We start from the raw sequence: 16440 nt of genomic DNA, 5'->3' as shown, positions 1-16440 counted from the left end.
TGCTATCATGTTGGATGTGTATTTGTATCAATGCATGCTATCGGTCACTGAATGAATTGGACTTTGATGGGAAATCACACCCGCCTCTTTTACTTCCTCGCACATCCCTCTCCACCCACGCGCCTTCCGTGATCTCACGCGTAGCTTGTGGGTCCACCGACAGCCAACCGACAATTGAACATGCAACCCGCCAATCTCTCAACGCGAATGCTGCCATGTTGCATGACAATCCCTCTCCGTGATCAGCATGTGCGGATTTGACTGACTGGAATGTATGTATACATATACTGTAACGTAACACGTCAGCGCCGATGCAAGCCTGAGGGGCGGGCATATATGCCCTCTGATATACATTCCCCCTTTGTTCCCTGCTACCACCACCACCCACCTCCTCGCGCCCCGTCCCGTCATGGTTTCGCTCTCCACTCCGCTCTCACTGTACGCGATCCCGCTCATGTGGATCATCACCTACTACCCAGCCTACGCCAAAGTACGCTCTTAACCACCATTCCAATCCTATACAATCTCACTGAGTCCACCCGCACCCAGTCCGCACTCATCAAGCGAGTAGCCGGGTTCAACAAGTACGACTCCTTGAGTCCCTCCGCATCACACTTTACATCCTGACCTGCCTCCGACAGCGTCCAACCCCGCGGCAACCCCGCCAGACTCGAAAAGAAAGGCGTACCACCCGAGATCCTCGCGCGGCTACAGCGCATCGAAGGCGCCCACAACGTGCGTGCATGTCAATCTCGTTCATTCATGAGGCTCAAAAGTTCTCACTCCGATGGTGTGTGCGTGTGTGTGTGTAGAACGGACTTGAAAGCCTCCCTTTCTTCGGACTCGCCGTTCTCGCGGGCAACTACGCAGGGATGGATACAGCCTCTTTGAACGTCGCATCGGGGCTCTAGTGAGTTTTCCATCGTCCATTGACCATTCCCTCATGCTGGTCCAGAGTCAAGATAAGATATGCTAACTATCCATATTGACGATTTTTGTGTAGCCTCGTCTGGAGGGTTATCTACAACTACATCTATTTCAACCAATCAAGCCAGAAAACCGCTGGATTGAGGTACGCCTGCCTATTTCCCTTTCCCCTTTGCCCTTGTTCCCTTTTCCCCCGATGGGTCTGACAAACTTTTCACCCCTTCACCCCTTCATCCCTTTTCATTTCATTTCGTAGAACAATTACTTGGGCAAGCTCAATGCGTAAGCGCGAAACCTCAACAAATGCATCTTCTGAATCGCTTACAATTTTTTCTTTTATTGCTATTATTATTATTATTACAGTGTTCCCGTTCTACATATACATCAAGTCAGCTTCTTTGGTGATCGCGAAAGCTGCGTTGTCGGATGGTACAGTGCGCATACAGTGATGTTGGAACTTGTGTCTGGGTCTGGGTTTAGGTCTGGGAAAGGGAGCTTCGATCTCAATTCACCTTCCGCACGACCGGGGATTACAACAGTGTTCAAGTATAATTACATACACCAACACCAACACCAACCACTGTACAGCATATACGATATAAGTAATGTACACAGCGCCGGCATAGTCTGCAGTCCGTCTTACCTTATCCTCCTCCGGATCAAAGCAGGCTTACATGACATACACACACACAGCGAGAGAGAGACTCGGAGAGAGGTCAACAAAAACGAAAATAACAAGCGTCACTGGCACGGTGCTGTTCTCCCAATACACAATGCACAATACACAATACACAATACACAATGCACCACGCACCCTCGCGTGGCCGTGGTTGAATTTTGAAACTTGAGGTAGTTGAGAATTTGAGGTTCAGTGGAGACGTACTAATCCTGATCAATTATCAATTATCAAGTGGATTCAGACCTCGAGCACTACGAGTACGCGAGTACGCGCACGCACGCACAAAGAAAGAACATTTCATCTATTCAGCATTATAGTACACTGTGAATCCGGCGTCAAGTCTAAGTATTGACAAAGTTGCCAGGTACCCTACCCTAACGTTTGGTTTCTGATAAGCGATATAACAAGTTGGTAGTGGGACACTAGCTTTGGGATGGCACTGGTATGTACGAGTCCCGCGGCCAAAGCTTCGTACATATTTCCATTTTAACAAGTAAGTGTCTGTACAGTGTAGGACAACGTTCTGTTGGGCAATAATGGGCATTCCGTTGGAGCTGGGTTTCCCGGCGATCACTCGGCATAGCCGTCGGACAGTATCGACTAATTATTGATCAGACCGTGACGTTCATTTTAATCACTGATTCGGTTTACCCACCTTCCCATACTCCTTTTCTTCCGAAAACTGGGGAATAGAAGCTTTAGAGTATAACTTTTATGTGATTATACTTTGTTTTTGACCAAAAACGATGCAGAAATGAAGATAACGAACTCGGAACGAGTGTTCAAAATTGATCGTTTTGAAATGCCGATGATGCCATCACTGAACGAATTTCATCGCCAAAACCGCCAAAAACTTGCCAGATAATATATTGTTATTAAAGGCAGCTAAGGACACTAAGGCCGCTAAGATAATAAATGGCCTTACTTGTAAGCACTTACAAGTAAGGACATGTTATAATTAGTATTTTTGGTAATCCTTAGTAGATTCGGTCATCCTTAGTTGCCCTTAGTAGACCTTGGAAGGCAGGGCAAAAATTATTTAACATTTTGAAGAAGCTTCCTCTTTGACCGGTTTCCTGATTTGCTCTTCGATTTCTTCGGACATTGATTAATAAAATAGCAATAAAAATATGTATTTCGAATCAACGGTAGCATTATAAATATAATTTATTTACAACAACCGAATATTGGTCACACTGACTGAGAGGTGACATTATGAAATCACGTATAAACACACACCAAACACGGGTTCAGGATGGCGGAGGTCGTTGTCAGAGTAAGTGAAAGCCAGTGAGATCTTCCGACTCGTGTTGGGGTGAGGTACTCTAAAACCTAGAACTGACAATGGACTCGTCACAATAACATCAGTGATTCTTGAAGCTTGAAGGTTTGTTTGAAAAGAAACTTACTATATCTGTGCCAGCATTAGAAAGTCAAAGGCAAGAGCAGGTGGGAGTAAGTGGAAAGGAGTTGATTGTGTGCTTGAAATTGGTGCAAGCGTCTTTAAAGTCAAACGTCCCCAATTTCAGGGACCCCAATGTCTGACTTTGGTATCATGTGATTACTGACAGACTTCATCTTTGAGGAGCGACGAATTCCGTATTTTTAATGTGTGACGATGCTGTAAAAAGTTGCTTCGACAATGCAAGCTTATTCTAAATATTTGATGGTCAATGAATTGTCCACAAAATTGTTGATCACTCTACAACACTTGTCTAAATATTTGTTCGCTTTTTAATTTTCAAGTAAGGCTTGATAAACAAGAAAATTTTACACTAATGCTTAGGGTCTGAATGCATGACAAGACATATAATAGTCATAGAAAAGAAAGCAAAGCATATAATTCTTTTACACCATATGTATGATCAATTTTTTACCATTAATTCAAATGAGACTTAATATTAAAATGGCACTCAAAGGTCAACAAATGATTGGCTGACCTTTCAAAGGCAATCCAAGGTCACTGAATATTTTGATTGGCTAGGTTAGGTCACCTAATTCCGGACTTACCTTAAAAGTACACAAAGGCAATGCTTGTTTTTGGTGGTTTTCGCGATGTTGAAGGAAAGGGCGGAAGGCTTCTTTAGTTTTAGCCAATACGTTTTGTTCTGGACTGGATTCTACACGACTATACTATCATCCAATCTAAATGTTGGCTCTCAATGGTACCGAGAACATAGTACTAGTACGTTTGCAACCTTTTGCGATTTTCTGCTCTGGAACCACGCATGTTCACATCAGAGTATCTTTCAGCTGACCTCGGAGCCCCGCAGCATCATAATATGACTTAAACTTGGACTTTGGACTCGAAGCTAAGAAATTAGAATTTTGCTGCGTACTACTATCTTTCTCTATATCTTCACTTCCTTTCATATACCCTCGTCGATATATCAATTGAATTTTTTGATTCCTTAGTTCAAAAATATGCATTCGCGACGGCGTTGGATTGCTACTGCCAGAAGCGCGAGATAGCACGGACTGCGAGTCCAGGTCCGGAGAACAGGCGTCACCGGCGCGTCATAATATAAATATACTACATATGTTCATTGGCAGTGCCTGTATACATATGTTAGAGTAAGAGTCTCCGCGGCGTGCCAACATAACTATGTCAAGTCTATACTATTAGTATTACTAGTGCGATCAACGGGGTTTACAACGTGTCATTATAAGTGCATGGATCGTCGGTAGCCTTCCCACTTTCCAATGTACAAGGTCTAAAAGTGGTAATTCGGTTCAGCAGCAAGATAACTGCGCCATTGTCTGACCAGAATCTCTCGTTGGGCCTCATTGTTTGACTCTATAGAAGAATAGTGCCGGCTAAAAATAAGCGCAAGACCGTTGCCTTACAACTTGTAAGGCAACGGTCCTGCAAGGTTGCGCCTTAGGGTTGAACCCTAAGAGTATTGATATTGATAATAATATAATAAGAGACGATTCCTCTCAGAGACGGGACTCATAGTATTCTCGCGGTAACAAGACCATTCATCGAATTTAATGTCATTTTTTTTTGGTTCGAAAGCCGCGACGCGATTTGGATGCGACGGTTCGCGGTCAACAGCGGTCAACAACTTGAAGCTCAAGCTCAAATGCCAATACTATCGTAATTAATATTGGGGTTTGTCGCTCTTTCAGTCTTATCGCCACCGCTGGAGGAGGTGGTGGCAATTATAAAATATCATATCGAGTTTGATTGGATCTGGATTCTACAAGACTACACTATCATCAGCTATCATCCAATCTACTGACTGGTAAAAAGAACAGACCAGCAAATTCCCAAGGTTGAGGGTTACTCAGATTATTTTCTTATCGGTATACTGCGCATTCTAACAGAATATTTGGTTTTGTCGCTTAATTTTTTCGATCGAGAACGCACGTTCGAGTGTCAGAATATCTTTCAATGCAAACCTGGAGGAGCCTGGAGGCTGGAGCCGCAGCATCACGATATGACTCTGACCTTTAATTTGATTGGAAGCTAAGAAAAAAAAAATTAAACCTTTCTGCGTACTATCTTCAACGTCAAGTTTGTTCTATATGTCTCCAATTCCTTCCTATAACTACCTAGACCCTCATCGTTATCAAGTGAATTTATATAGTCTTAAAACGGTGCATTCGTCGAATTAGTTGCCACTTGCCAGAAGCGCGAGATAGCACCAGGCGTTCGCTACCGACGCGTCATAATATGACACATGTGGTCAGAACTCAGTACTCAGTGCCTGTGTACGTAGAGTGAGAGTCTCCGCGGCGTGCCAACAGAACTAAGTAAGTTGTGTTATTTAAGCCTATCCTAGTTCGATCGACGGGGTTTACGGTATCACCATCGCAAGGATTGTCGGTAGCGCTCCCAAAGTGGCAATTCGGTTCGCCAACAAGATAACTGCTCCATGTCCGGTCAGAACCTCTCATTGGGCCTCTTTGTTTGATTCTACAAGTGTATAACATTCGCTTCTAAGGGGCTAAATATGACCGTTTGTTAGATTCCTTGACATTAGTCATTTTTAGACCTCTATTAGCTATTCGTAGTAGCAGTCTAATATTCTGGGCCTTTGACAGATTTTCACCAACGGTGGTGAGTGTTGGAGTTTAATGTCTGCAATCGACACAGTCATTCGCAAAAAAAAACATCAATGATATTTATATACTGTGCGGTATAAAAACCTACTCGAGCACGTACAGTTCAACAATCAACTCCCCAGCTGAATTTCACATCTTCGCACTAAAAGCAAACCAAGAAATCGACAATGCTAGCCATCCGTTCCATATGGATCATCGCCTCTTTGGCTCTGAGCACCGCGCTCCTTTCGTCTGCCCAGCAGACTCTCAGCAGCGGCGTCCAAGCCGAATACGACAGCATCTGCCAGGATCAAGCAGCCCAAAACGGGATCGAAGACCCAGGCAATTGGGTGTGGTCCGACGACGAAGAATACTGTGTCCCAAACGCCTTGGACTCCAATTCTCCAGAGTACGTCAACCGTGGAACAGATATAAATATTACATCCTAGAAAAGTTAACAACATAATTTCGCAGTGACGTCCAAGCCATCGAATCTGGCGTCGAATCCGGCGTTGAGAACGGTATTGGCGCTGTCGAGCAAGGTGTCGGCGACGTTGCGTCCGGCGTCGGCAGCGTCGCCGGCTCTCTCGGTCTGCGCTCCGCCAAATTCGCGCGTGCGCTCGAGGCCCCGCAGGCATGCGACGAGGGCATGTCGACGTGCCTGCAGAACTGCGGCGACTTCAACCCGGGGAGTTACCAGGACGGCCAGTCGGGCGCGTGGGCCGGGTGTCGCGCGTCATGCAGCTTCCGCTGCAGTCCCGCTAGGGGTGGGTGCTGGAAGGGGTACTGCTGGGCTGGGTGCTCTACTGGGTTCCCGCTTACTGAAGGCGCGGAGTGGTGCTACACCACCCAGAGCTACAGCCAGAGCTACCAGTACGTGCGCTGCAGCGATGCATCGCAGTGCAACAAGAACTGGAAGTGTGGAGGACCGTGCGCGGCGTTCTGAGGAAATTGTGGCGGGGTTAGCAATGGTGCAGTATGTACGCGGAGGAGGGGCATCTCTCCCGTAAGACGTAGTACTGTGGTTTTCTGCAATTTGTCGTGACTATCAAAAAAATACGAATGATACAATCCATCAGAAATGTGCCTGAATTTTGTGTATAACTATCAAAACTTATCCTCCGAATCAAGGGAGGCCTTCCCAATGGTACAAAATTATCCCCTATACGGAACCATAGAAAAGAGAAAGGTCAGCATCCAATCAGCATCTCAAGAAAACAACTAAAATGACAAATGTATACACTCACTCTGCACCACCTTGAATTATCATCAGCGCAATGAAATATGATTTATTTCACTCACCCTCACTTGGTTGCAACTTGAAGCTTGAGGTCCGGTGGACGTACTAATCATATTGAGCTCGAGCACTACGCGCATGCAGAAAAAAAGAATATTTCATCCATTGTGCTCTGCGAATCCGGCCTCACGAAACAGTGCCAATGCCAGGCCAAGTAGTATGCGATTTAGCTTGGTTTTCCTGCAAATCAGAGTCAATCTAGTTTCATCCTGTGCTTTTAACTTGTAAATGGGCCACAAATTTCGTATGGAATGTACGATTCCCGATGCTTTGCATTTCTATTTAACCTTCTGCAGCTCAACGTTCTGAGGTTTACATTGGGCAAATCCCGGTGATCACTCGGCATATCTGTCGGGGCTGATATTATATTATATATAAAGTATACGACATCGCACCTTGCACTTCCGGCTTTCCATGCATATCAGGCCATGACTTGACCGTAATAAATTATGGACGTTCTCGAGGTATGTCAAATATAACGACGTAGCTGCCAGAAATGCTCTGTGGAAAGAATGAATAATGGTGTGGATAATATAAGACAATACTCTGAGTTTAAATATTTGGCTTCCAGCCACACTCAGTGCCTCGCCATCACGGCATCACCAACTAAAATAACTCAATCAAAACGAATGGCCAAGGGCCAGCTAAAAAAAGCACAACGCGATCTTGCAGGACTGTCGCTTTATAACTTGAAGGCCCTCTGAGAGAGGACTAAAAATAAGGCGGTAATAGATCAACGGCAGTCAACAACTTGAAGCTCAAATGCCAATGCTATCGGAATTCATATCGTTGTTTATCTCTCTTTCCAGAGTCTCATCGCCGTTGGAGGAGGTGGCGATTATTAAATATCATACCGTGTTAGATTGGATCTGGATTCTATAAGACTATCCTATTTTCCAATCTACTGGATGGTAGGAAGAACATACTAGTACAATTCCAACATTGAGGGTTACTCGGTTCAGAAAAGTTAATTTTTTCGCTGAATTTTTTGATCGAGAACGCACGTTGGCGGTTGGAGTGTCAGAATATCTCTCAATGCAATCATAGAGCCGCAGCAGAATCATGTGTTCTGACTTTACCTATGACTTGGGCTTGGACTTGAAGCTAAGCAAAAAAATTAAAATTTGCTGCGTACTATCTTCATGTTCAAGTTGCTCTATGTCTCCAATTTCTACCTAGACCCCTCATGAGTCCTTATCAATTGAATTTTCATTCTTTAGTCTCAAAATGTCCATTCGTCGAATTGCCACTACCAGAAGCGCGAGATAGTGCGGACTGCGAGTCCAGGGCCGGAGAACAGGCGTCACCGACGCGTCATACATCTGTTCAGTGCCTGTGCACATGAGTTAGAGTAAGAGTCTCCGCAGCGTGCCAACACAACTAAGTATGTTATTTAAGCCTATCCCAGTTCAATCAACGGGGTTTACGGTGTCACCATCACAAGGATTGTCGGTAGCCTTCCGAAAGTGGCAATTCGGTTCGCCAACAAGATAACTGCTCCATGTCCGACCAGAATCTCTCGTTGGGCCTCTTTGTTTGACTCTATAGGTGGATAACATTCGCTTCTACGGTGCTAAATATGACCGTTGCTGAATTCCTTGACATTAGTCATTTTTAGACCTCTATTAGCTATTCGTAGTAGCAGTCTAATTTGACCAGCGGAATATTCTGGGCCTTTGACAGATTTTCACCAACGGTGGTGAGTGTTGGAGTTGGATACCTGCAATCTACTTTTTTATTAGAAAAAAAAAACATCATAAATATTTGTGTATTGCGCGATATAAAAGCCTACTCGAGCACATACAGTTCAACAATCAACTCCCCAGCTGATTTTGACCACTTTGCACTCAAGCAACCACAACCAAAAAAATCAACAATGCCAGCCATCCGTTCCATGTGGATCATCGCCTCATTGGCTCTGAGCACCGCGCTCCTCTCGTCTGCCCAGCAGACTCTCAGCAGCGGCGTCCAAGCTGAATACGACAGCATCTGCCAGGACCAAGCAGCCCAAAACGGGATCGAAGACCCCGGCAATTGGGTCTGGTCCGACGACGAAGAATACTGTGTCCCAAACGCCTTGGACTCCAATTCTCCAGAGTACGTCAACCGCAAAGATTAAAGGTACATCCAAAAAAGCTAACATAATTCCGCGGCGGCAGTGACGTCCAAGCTATCGAGTCTGGCGTCGAATCCGGCGTCGAGAACGGTATTGGCGCTGTAGAGCAAGGTGTTGGCGACGTTGCATCCGGCGTCGGCAGCGTCGCCGGCTCTCTCGGCCTGCGCTCCGCCAAATTCGCGCGTGCGCTCGAGGCCCCGCAGGCATGCGACGAGGGCATGTCGACGTGCCTGCAGAACTGCGGCGACTTCAACCCGGGGAGCTACGAGGACGGCCAGTCGGGCGCGTGGGCCGGGTGCCGCGCGTCGTGCAGCTTCCGCTGCAGTCCCGCTAGGGGTGGGTGCTGGAAGGGATACTGCTGGGCTGCGTGTTCCACCGGGTTCCCAATTGTTGAAGGCGCGGAGTGGTGCTACACCACTCAGAGCTACAGCCAGAGCTACCAGTACGTCCGGTGCAGCGATGCATCGCAATGCAACAAGAACTGGAAGTGTGGAGGACCGTGCGCGGCGTTCTGAGAAAATTGTGGCGGGGTTAGCAATGGTGCAGTATGTACGCGGAGGAGGGGCATCTCTCCCGTAAGACGTAGTATTGTCGTTTTCTGCAATTTGTCGTGACTATCGAAAAAAATAAAAATGAATTTTGTGTGTAAAACTATCAAATTGTTACATACACCAACCAATGTACAGCAGATAATATACACAGCGACTGAACAGACCATTGTCCGTCTTATCCTCCGAATCAAGGGAGGCCTTTCCAATGGTACAACACAGTCCCCTATATGACACCACAGAGGGGTTAGCATCCAAGAAACGAAAAATAAAAATGAAAAGCGTTTGCACACCGTGCTGTTCTCCTTCTGCACCACCTTGCGGTTCACCAGCGCAATGAGACATTTATTCACCCTAGCTTGGTTGAGATCCGGTGGACGGATCAAGTCGAGCACTACACGCGGGACGACGAAGACGACCGAGTGAGAAAAAGGTAGATGTATGCGCGACCTACACATGAGACTTACATTTGACCGTCTGCGTAGGACAGTACATGATTCCTTCAATCACGTCTTCCATGTTTCGACGCAGTGACTAATTTCCGGCACCCGCACGTTAGTACCAATATCATGTACATAGCAAATATCAGTGCAATCGCGGACAGGACGTACCGGATCGCTACCACGGAATTCCAAGGGGAGAGAAGCTACCACTCTCTCAATCTCAAGCTACATGCCCCCCGAAAGAACATCAAGTCAGAAAACCGACGAAATATTCAACATACAGAATCAAACGCACACTCCGCTCTTTCTTTTCCTTCGCCGTAAGCTTCGCCTTCGCACCCTTTTTCTTCACCGGCACCGGCACACCTGATTTGGTGGCGTTGGAGGATGCGCCTGTGGCGTTGCCTGCAAAAGTCATGTCTGCGTCCGTCGCCATGGTCTTGTCCGCTGCAGCAACGGAGGAAGATATGTGCTGTTCGCGGGCTTTGGCGGCCGCGGTTTGGGCGGCTATAGCTTCCATTGCTGCGATCGCGTCTTGTTCTGATGGGGAGGGGAAGTAGGGATCGAACATAGACAGGAATAAGATTGGGAGGATAAGAAAGTGGAAGAGAGATTCGCACCTGCCCGTCGTTTCGCAAAAGTAAACGACGCATCAGTAGGCAACTACACCACGCCCCAGACAAAAAACAACGCCATAAGTCCCAAGTCCTAAGTCCCAAGCCCCCCACCCAAAAAAGAAAAACAATCTCACCTGCGGCCAATCCGTTGTCAACGCATTCATATCCATCACATACAGCCAACTCGCAAAGGATTCATTGAACATTGTGAGCGCCTCGCTGAGGTGCTTCATCCCTTCGACATTACTCTGCAGCGTCTCGCTCTCATCGAGGAACTCGGCAAGGGCGGGCTCGAGGAAGCCCAAGCCGTGTGGGGCGTCGGGGAAGGCGTTGGAGCGTGAGAGGCGGAAAAGGGATCCTTGCGAGACTCGCCGTAGGGGTGTGCGGTGGGGCGTTTGGGTGGGAGGCATGGAGTTGATGATCTGGTTCAGGAGAAAGGGGGGGTACACGTGACGAACACGTCCAGCGCGTTTTTTGCTTGCTTGCTTGTCAAGCCAAATATAGCTATGAAGGTGTTCGAGTCCATGATTTTCCAACGTCGAAGCAGATATACAATTAGTAGGTTCGTTGGTCGGTCTGACGCTACATTTTTCTAGGTACAAATGCTACAGAGAAATATATACAACCGATGTTCAAATAATTATCCATTCATAAAAATAAAAGAAGCAAAAAGAAAAACCAAGTTATATTATGCATAGAAAGATCCGAGTCTGTGAAAAGCCTTTACACCAAAAAAGCAACAAAGGGGGCATCTGTATAGCCTTAATCAGAGTATCCACCAAAGTCGTCAGAGGAGGCTGCGGTTGCGGTCGCGCGAGTGGGTGTCAACATCGGACTGGCTAGTGTATCCGCTACCTCGTCTGCTTCTTCCTCGTCCGAGCTTATCTGAGGCGTGGGCTCTTTGATTGGGACGAGTCGACCTTTGCCTTTGCCATTTCTTGTTTGTCGCGCGGGAGGCTTTGCGGGGCTGGGAGAGGGGCTGTCGTATTCTTCTTCCGACGTCACTTCCTTGGTCGATTTTCTATTACCATGTAACTATTGTGAGTGCTTCTATGGGTGCATTTGGATGAAAAGACGTACAGAGGAGCTTTAACCCTTGTCCTTTTGCGATTACCGGGAGAGGTAACTTGGCCAGAACCCGGCGTATGTGCTCTCCTACAACCAAAAACAATCAGAACAAGTCTAAGTACAAGCGAAAAGAACTAACTTTACACCCTTCTTCTTTTTAGGCGTAGCGACGACTTCCACAGGAGGGGGAATATTTTCTTCATCAGACTTCAGGGATTCGGTCTCTTCTGGGACCGCACTGTCCATGACGTTAATAATCGACTAGGTTCACGTGGTGGGTCGGTGGACTTACGCTGCTTTACGGCTACGCGATCCAGCTTTCCCTTTGGGTTTGGCGGCAGCTTTACGAGCAGGCGGTTTGCGAGTTCGCTTGGGAGGCGGCGTTGGAGAACTGCAGACAGTGTTACAGACAAATAATATAACGAACAATCCAACAACTCACTTTGCGGGACTTTCCTCGTCATGTGCTTCCTCAGGCTCTTCGTTATTAGCCTCGCTACAAAAATTGCAAAAGATTGTTCAGTGCACCATAGCAAATTGTGAGGTATGTAACCAACCTTTCTTCTGCTTTATCAGTAGCCTGATCTTCCTCTGTTGGAGCCTGGACAGCATCTTCATCTTCCGCCACAACGGCCGCTTCTTGTTCTGCCGCCTCATTACCACCAACCTCCTCCTCTGCCGCCTCCTCCTCCTCATCCTCGTCAACCTCTTCCTCTTCATCACCTTCCTCCTCCTCCTCATCGTCTTCATCCTCCTCCTCAACCATTAAAGCTCCCCGTTTATTTTTCGAGCGGAAGCGGACCTTGCCATCGTATCCTTGCTCAGGAGCATCGACGCCAATGCGCTGGTACAGATCTATAAATTCGTCATCTGCGTACTGCAGTGGATCGATCTCTTTCAGCTCCTTCTCGAACATGGTCGTGAACTTGTTTTTGAAGCGGTCAAAGATCTTCTCGACGGCTACATTTTCAAAGGGTGCTTGCTAGTATAGGTAGAGTGGACAGAAGGGGAGTCGTCAGATCATAGCTCGTAGTTCATGCTGATAGTAGGAAACAAATACGAACCTCTTCGTGGTTGGAAAGCAGGATATTGAGTTTATGAATTGAGCGATTGTCCAATCCAGGTCCAATCTGCAGCTGGCCCAAAAGCTGACACAGCATTTTCTGCACATCAACTACGAAAAAGAGATAAGATAAGTGGGATCACGCGCACGCTTGGGAAACATCGTACCTGTGCGATCAGTATCGTAAAGGGCGACCAAAATTTCCACTGCAAGGTTAACATGGGGCAGGTGCATAGTCTCCTCATTTTTACTGAAACGAAGTATGTTAGGCTTGGAGAAAAGGGAATGTAGAAAAGGCAGCATACATTCCGACAGATTTCTGCGGGTCCGTCCAGTCAATCATCAGGAGGCCGAACTGATAGGGCGATATCATTTCCTGGTCATCATCAAGTTCTTCATGCATACGAAGCGCGAGGTCGAATGTCGCCATGAAGACCTATCAACATTAATTCGAAGGTTAAGCCACAATTTTGAAATAATTCAGCAAGCAGACCACGTACGGAAGACATTCTAATTTGGTTGGCAGCCACGGAGTATGAGTAGACGGGGAAGAAATAAGATAGGCATTGACGAAGTTCTTGGTTTTCATAGGTAGCAGGTGAGATATACACCAGCGCGAGCGAGGTCAGAACCTAAATATAATAAGTATAAGAGAGTGGGCTCAGCGATGATTTATTTGAGATTATCACCCTGGTTTCAGTAATTATCCCTGGGAGAAGAAGTTTGCATAAGCCAGTCACAATGACGGCTTGAGCTTCGGCAGATTCCTCAGTTTCAAGAATCTGCAATAAGAAATCCACAATTTGTTTGGCCTAACATGATTGTGAGAAAAGTGCCCCTAGATATACGGTAAGGTAATGTACTTACCGTCTCTTCCGAGCGGCCAAAGAATTCTTGATCATACATGATCAAAAGGTCCATGATAATCTTCAGCACCTGAATTTTCAGCTCCGTGGGCGCGTTCTGCGCTTGGCTGAGGAAAAGTTGGAAAGAGCTCAAAGCCATATTCTACGGATGCGAGAAATGAATATCGATATTCCACTGGGGTATAAACGTAATGAACCATACCTTGGCAATCAGGCAGCACAACCCAAGACTGACAAGCGCCTTTTCCCTCATCGCGAGCTCCTTCCTCTTCACACATGGAATGATGAGGTCGCCTAGTATACCTTCAAGGGTGGAATTGTCCTCAAAAGTCTACATCAAAGTTAACACAATTCGTAGTGCAAAAAAGATTTCAAGTATTACTTACGCCATTCACGCGCTCCAACATAGCTATACATAGCATGAGGCACCGAACATCCGTCAAATCCGCCCGCGTGCGCTCTTCAGGGGTCATATCATCACGACTTTTCTTCCGAGGCTTCTTAATAGTGGCTTGAGACACATCAGACTGATTATCATCGATCTGTGGACCAGAAGAAGAAAAGGTCAGCAAACCGAAAAAAGTTAAAGCTAGGAAAACTGTACAGGAGGTTCATCGGCGTTTTCGCCGTCGTCTTCGCCTTCCCGAAGTTCAACCACTATTTCTACGATGACGCGGATCAGATCACGTTCCGAGGGCATGATTTCTTTGAGGACGTCAAGGCAGCGTTCAATGAGTGCCGGAGGCAGTTGGGGATGGGCAAGCATGTCCTCTGGGGGTTGGTTTGTTCAGTTTGCTTCTAAGAAACCCAAAAATAGACAAGCACTCACTGACGACAGTGAACACCTTCCTCCGTCCAATCTCATCACCGTAGTCAAACTTAAGCGCCATTTTGAGGAGTTCACTCAAAATAACCTCGCGTTTCGCGAGCTCCTCTTCCAGTTCTTCATTTTCCTCCTCCTGCCCGGCTTGTAGAAGCCTTGCAGTTTCAATTTCCTCCAAAACACCCAAAACACCGTTATAGGCTTCCATAGCGACGAAGGCGAACGCTGTAACCACTGGTAGAGAGGATGACTCAAGCCGAGCTTCGTTTTCGGTACTGTGGCAATGTTCGACAAAAATTCGGGCGAGGGTGGCTGATTCAGGTGTCAAATTCTTCCAGAAAGCCTCTGCAAATGGATTAAATTCCTACAGTTTAGCTTGAAGTGGGATGGAGGACGGACGCACCTGAGAAAGTGAAAACATCTGGCAAATCAGGTCGCGTGGTGAAAACAGAGAGCACGGCGTCAGCAGCAACGGCCTCTCCGCCTATTACATCGAAGAGACCCAAGAAGCGAACTAAAGCCTTCATCACACCAGCGTCATCTCCCACCCAAGTTGGCTTTTCTTTCTCCTTTTCAGGCTCTTCCTCTGTTTCTTCCTCTTTAACGCCTTCGTTTCCTTCCTCGTTCTCCTTCTTTTTCTTGGATTCTGTCTCCTCCCCTAGAACCATCTCGTACCACGACGTCACGAGTTTGCCCGCGGCAACTCTGACAGCCGGCTCGCGGTCGCCCAAACCGTCTTTGACAACAAGTTCTCGCTGAGCTATAGAGAGGTGACGTGGATGTCCCAATTTGACTTGAAGGACTGAGCTATAGACAAGTTTTCGTGTTACAGCGTCGACGTCGCGCGTGCGGGAGAGGACGGCGCTCAAGGTGGATGGCATGAGAGGGATATTGAGAAGGATTGCTCTTCTAACCTCACTGTCGTGCAGCATTGTTAGTTTATATCAAGTTAATATAAGAAAAATGGCACGTACGCGGCAGGGTCAGTTGAGAGGGTTTCTAGTAGTGTTTGAACGATGATTTGCTCAGCTTCAGGAACTTCCTCTGTAATTTCGCCTCCCAGCAGCTTGGAAAGCGCGATCGTGGCGTGTGTCCGAACCAATACTTCTTTATCATTGAGACGATCAATCAAACCATCCCGTAGTTCGTTATACGCGTCTTCGCTACACACAAACATGAGTCAGCCGCCTACACAGCAACACCGGAAGAAAAACTTGCTCCATATCTCCCAGATGCGAGATCATCTCTGAAATGACGTGGATACACCTAAATCGTACGATCTTGTTCTTTGCAACAAAGCCCTGGGATAGCCATTTCAGCATGCGAGAGTTGAATCTTGAAGTTGGTGTATCCTCGTCTTCGTCGCTCAGAGTCGTGCCTGCCTTTTCCGCAGCCTCTATTGCTTTAACCCTTGCTTCAATAGCTGAATTTTTTGGTAAATATGTCTCAGTCATGGTGCCCCAAGTGAAATCATGAAGAACAAGGAGGATAATTCGCGCGCCCACACACCTTTTTCATTCATATACTTCATAAACGCCCCCACATATTTAATAGTCTTATCCGCAGTAGCTGGACCTTTCTTCACCACCAACACCCGACTAATCATATCGATAAACACATCCTGGAACGTCCTTTCGCCTATGAGCTTGGTGCGCTTGCCGTGCTTTCCGGGCTCCTTGATGTCGACCGTGCTGATGTGCAGTTTATACAGTGCCACGCAATTCTTCTTGTGGTTGGCTACCGAGAGCTGGACCTGGTCGAAGATGGCGGCGACCGACTCGAACAACGTCTCGAGCACATTGCTCGGGTTACCCTTCGAGGACGGCGCCATGGAGATTGGAGGTGAGGAGAGAATTGATATTGAACCCTGAGAACATTCAGTTGATCGTAATTCGTGATCGAGCTTATTTGGTCATGTGTACGCGTTATTAGAGCTTGTTTGG

At 46.9% G+C, this 16440-nt stretch overlaps 5 protein-coding genes across 5 annotated transcripts; 3 read left to right on the top strand and 2 right to left on the bottom strand.

The window, feature by feature from the left end:
- Positions 1–409: 409 nt before the first annotated feature.
- Positions 410–1376, top strand: JR316_0008956 (uncharacterized protein; the record flags this gene model as incomplete). The annotated part of the gene is made up of 7 exons (XM_047894667.1): positions 410–490; positions 550–584; positions 642–735; positions 813–910; positions 1004–1072; positions 1184–1209; positions 1291–1376. The coding sequence occupies 7 exons, from the start codon at positions 410–412 to the stop codon at positions 1374–1376; spliced, it is 489 nt and encodes a 162-aa protein (XP_047746126.1).
- A 4468-nt stretch (positions 1377–5844) lies between these two features.
- Positions 5845–6602, top strand: JR316_0008955 (Allergen Tha p 2; the record flags this gene model as incomplete). Its single annotated transcript, XM_047894666.1, has 2 exons — positions 5845–6065; positions 6131–6602. The coding sequence occupies 2 exons, from the start codon at positions 5845–5847 to the stop codon at positions 6600–6602; spliced, it is 693 nt and encodes a 230-aa protein (XP_047746125.1).
- Positions 6603–8829: 2227 nt separating this feature from the next.
- Positions 8830–9072, top strand: JR316_0008954 (uncharacterized protein; the record flags this gene model as incomplete). The annotated part of the gene is made up of 1 exon (XM_047894665.1): positions 8830–9072. The coding sequence occupies one exon, from the start codon at positions 8830–8832 to the stop codon at positions 9070–9072; it is 243 nt and encodes an 80-aa protein (XP_047746124.1).
- A 17-nt stretch (positions 9073–9089) lies between these two features.
- On the bottom strand, positions 9090–11087 carry JR316_0008953 (uncharacterized protein; the record flags this gene model as incomplete). Its single annotated transcript, XM_047894664.1, has 8 exons — positions 9090–9683; positions 9838–9843; positions 9911–10011; positions 10085–10151; positions 10229–10285; positions 10356–10600; positions 10681–10723; positions 10812–11087. 8 exons carry the CDS (start codon positions 11085–11087, stop codon positions 9090–9092), a joined length of 1389 nt encoding a protein of 462 aa, XP_047746123.1.
- Positions 11088–11439: 352 nt separating this feature from the next.
- JR316_0008952 (Condensin complex subunit 3) lies at positions 11440–16328 on the bottom strand (the record flags this gene model as incomplete). Its single annotated transcript, XM_047894663.1, has 20 exons — positions 11440–11698; positions 11758–11832; positions 11885–11983; positions 12038–12136; positions 12188–12241; positions 12303–12727; positions 12810–12919; positions 12976–13058; positions 13114–13244; positions 13309–13440; positions 13498–13620; positions 13676–13816; positions 13877–14005; positions 14061–14216; positions 14279–14445; positions 14504–14842; positions 14901–15415; positions 15472–15660; positions 15764–15920; positions 16007–16328. 20 exons carry the CDS (start codon positions 16326–16328, stop codon positions 11440–11442), a joined length of 3705 nt encoding a protein of 1234 aa, XP_047746122.1.
- Positions 16329–16440: the final 112 nt, after the last annotated feature.

Source organism: Psilocybe cubensis, chromosome 8 (genome assembly GCF_017499595.1).
Source record: "Psilocybe cubensis strain MGC-MH-2018 chromosome 8, whole genome shotgun sequence".
NCBI lineage: Eukaryota > Fungi > Basidiomycota > Agaricomycetes > Agaricales > Agrocybaceae > Psilocybe > Psilocybe cubensis.
This window is presented reverse-complemented; position numbering and strand designations above follow the sequence as displayed.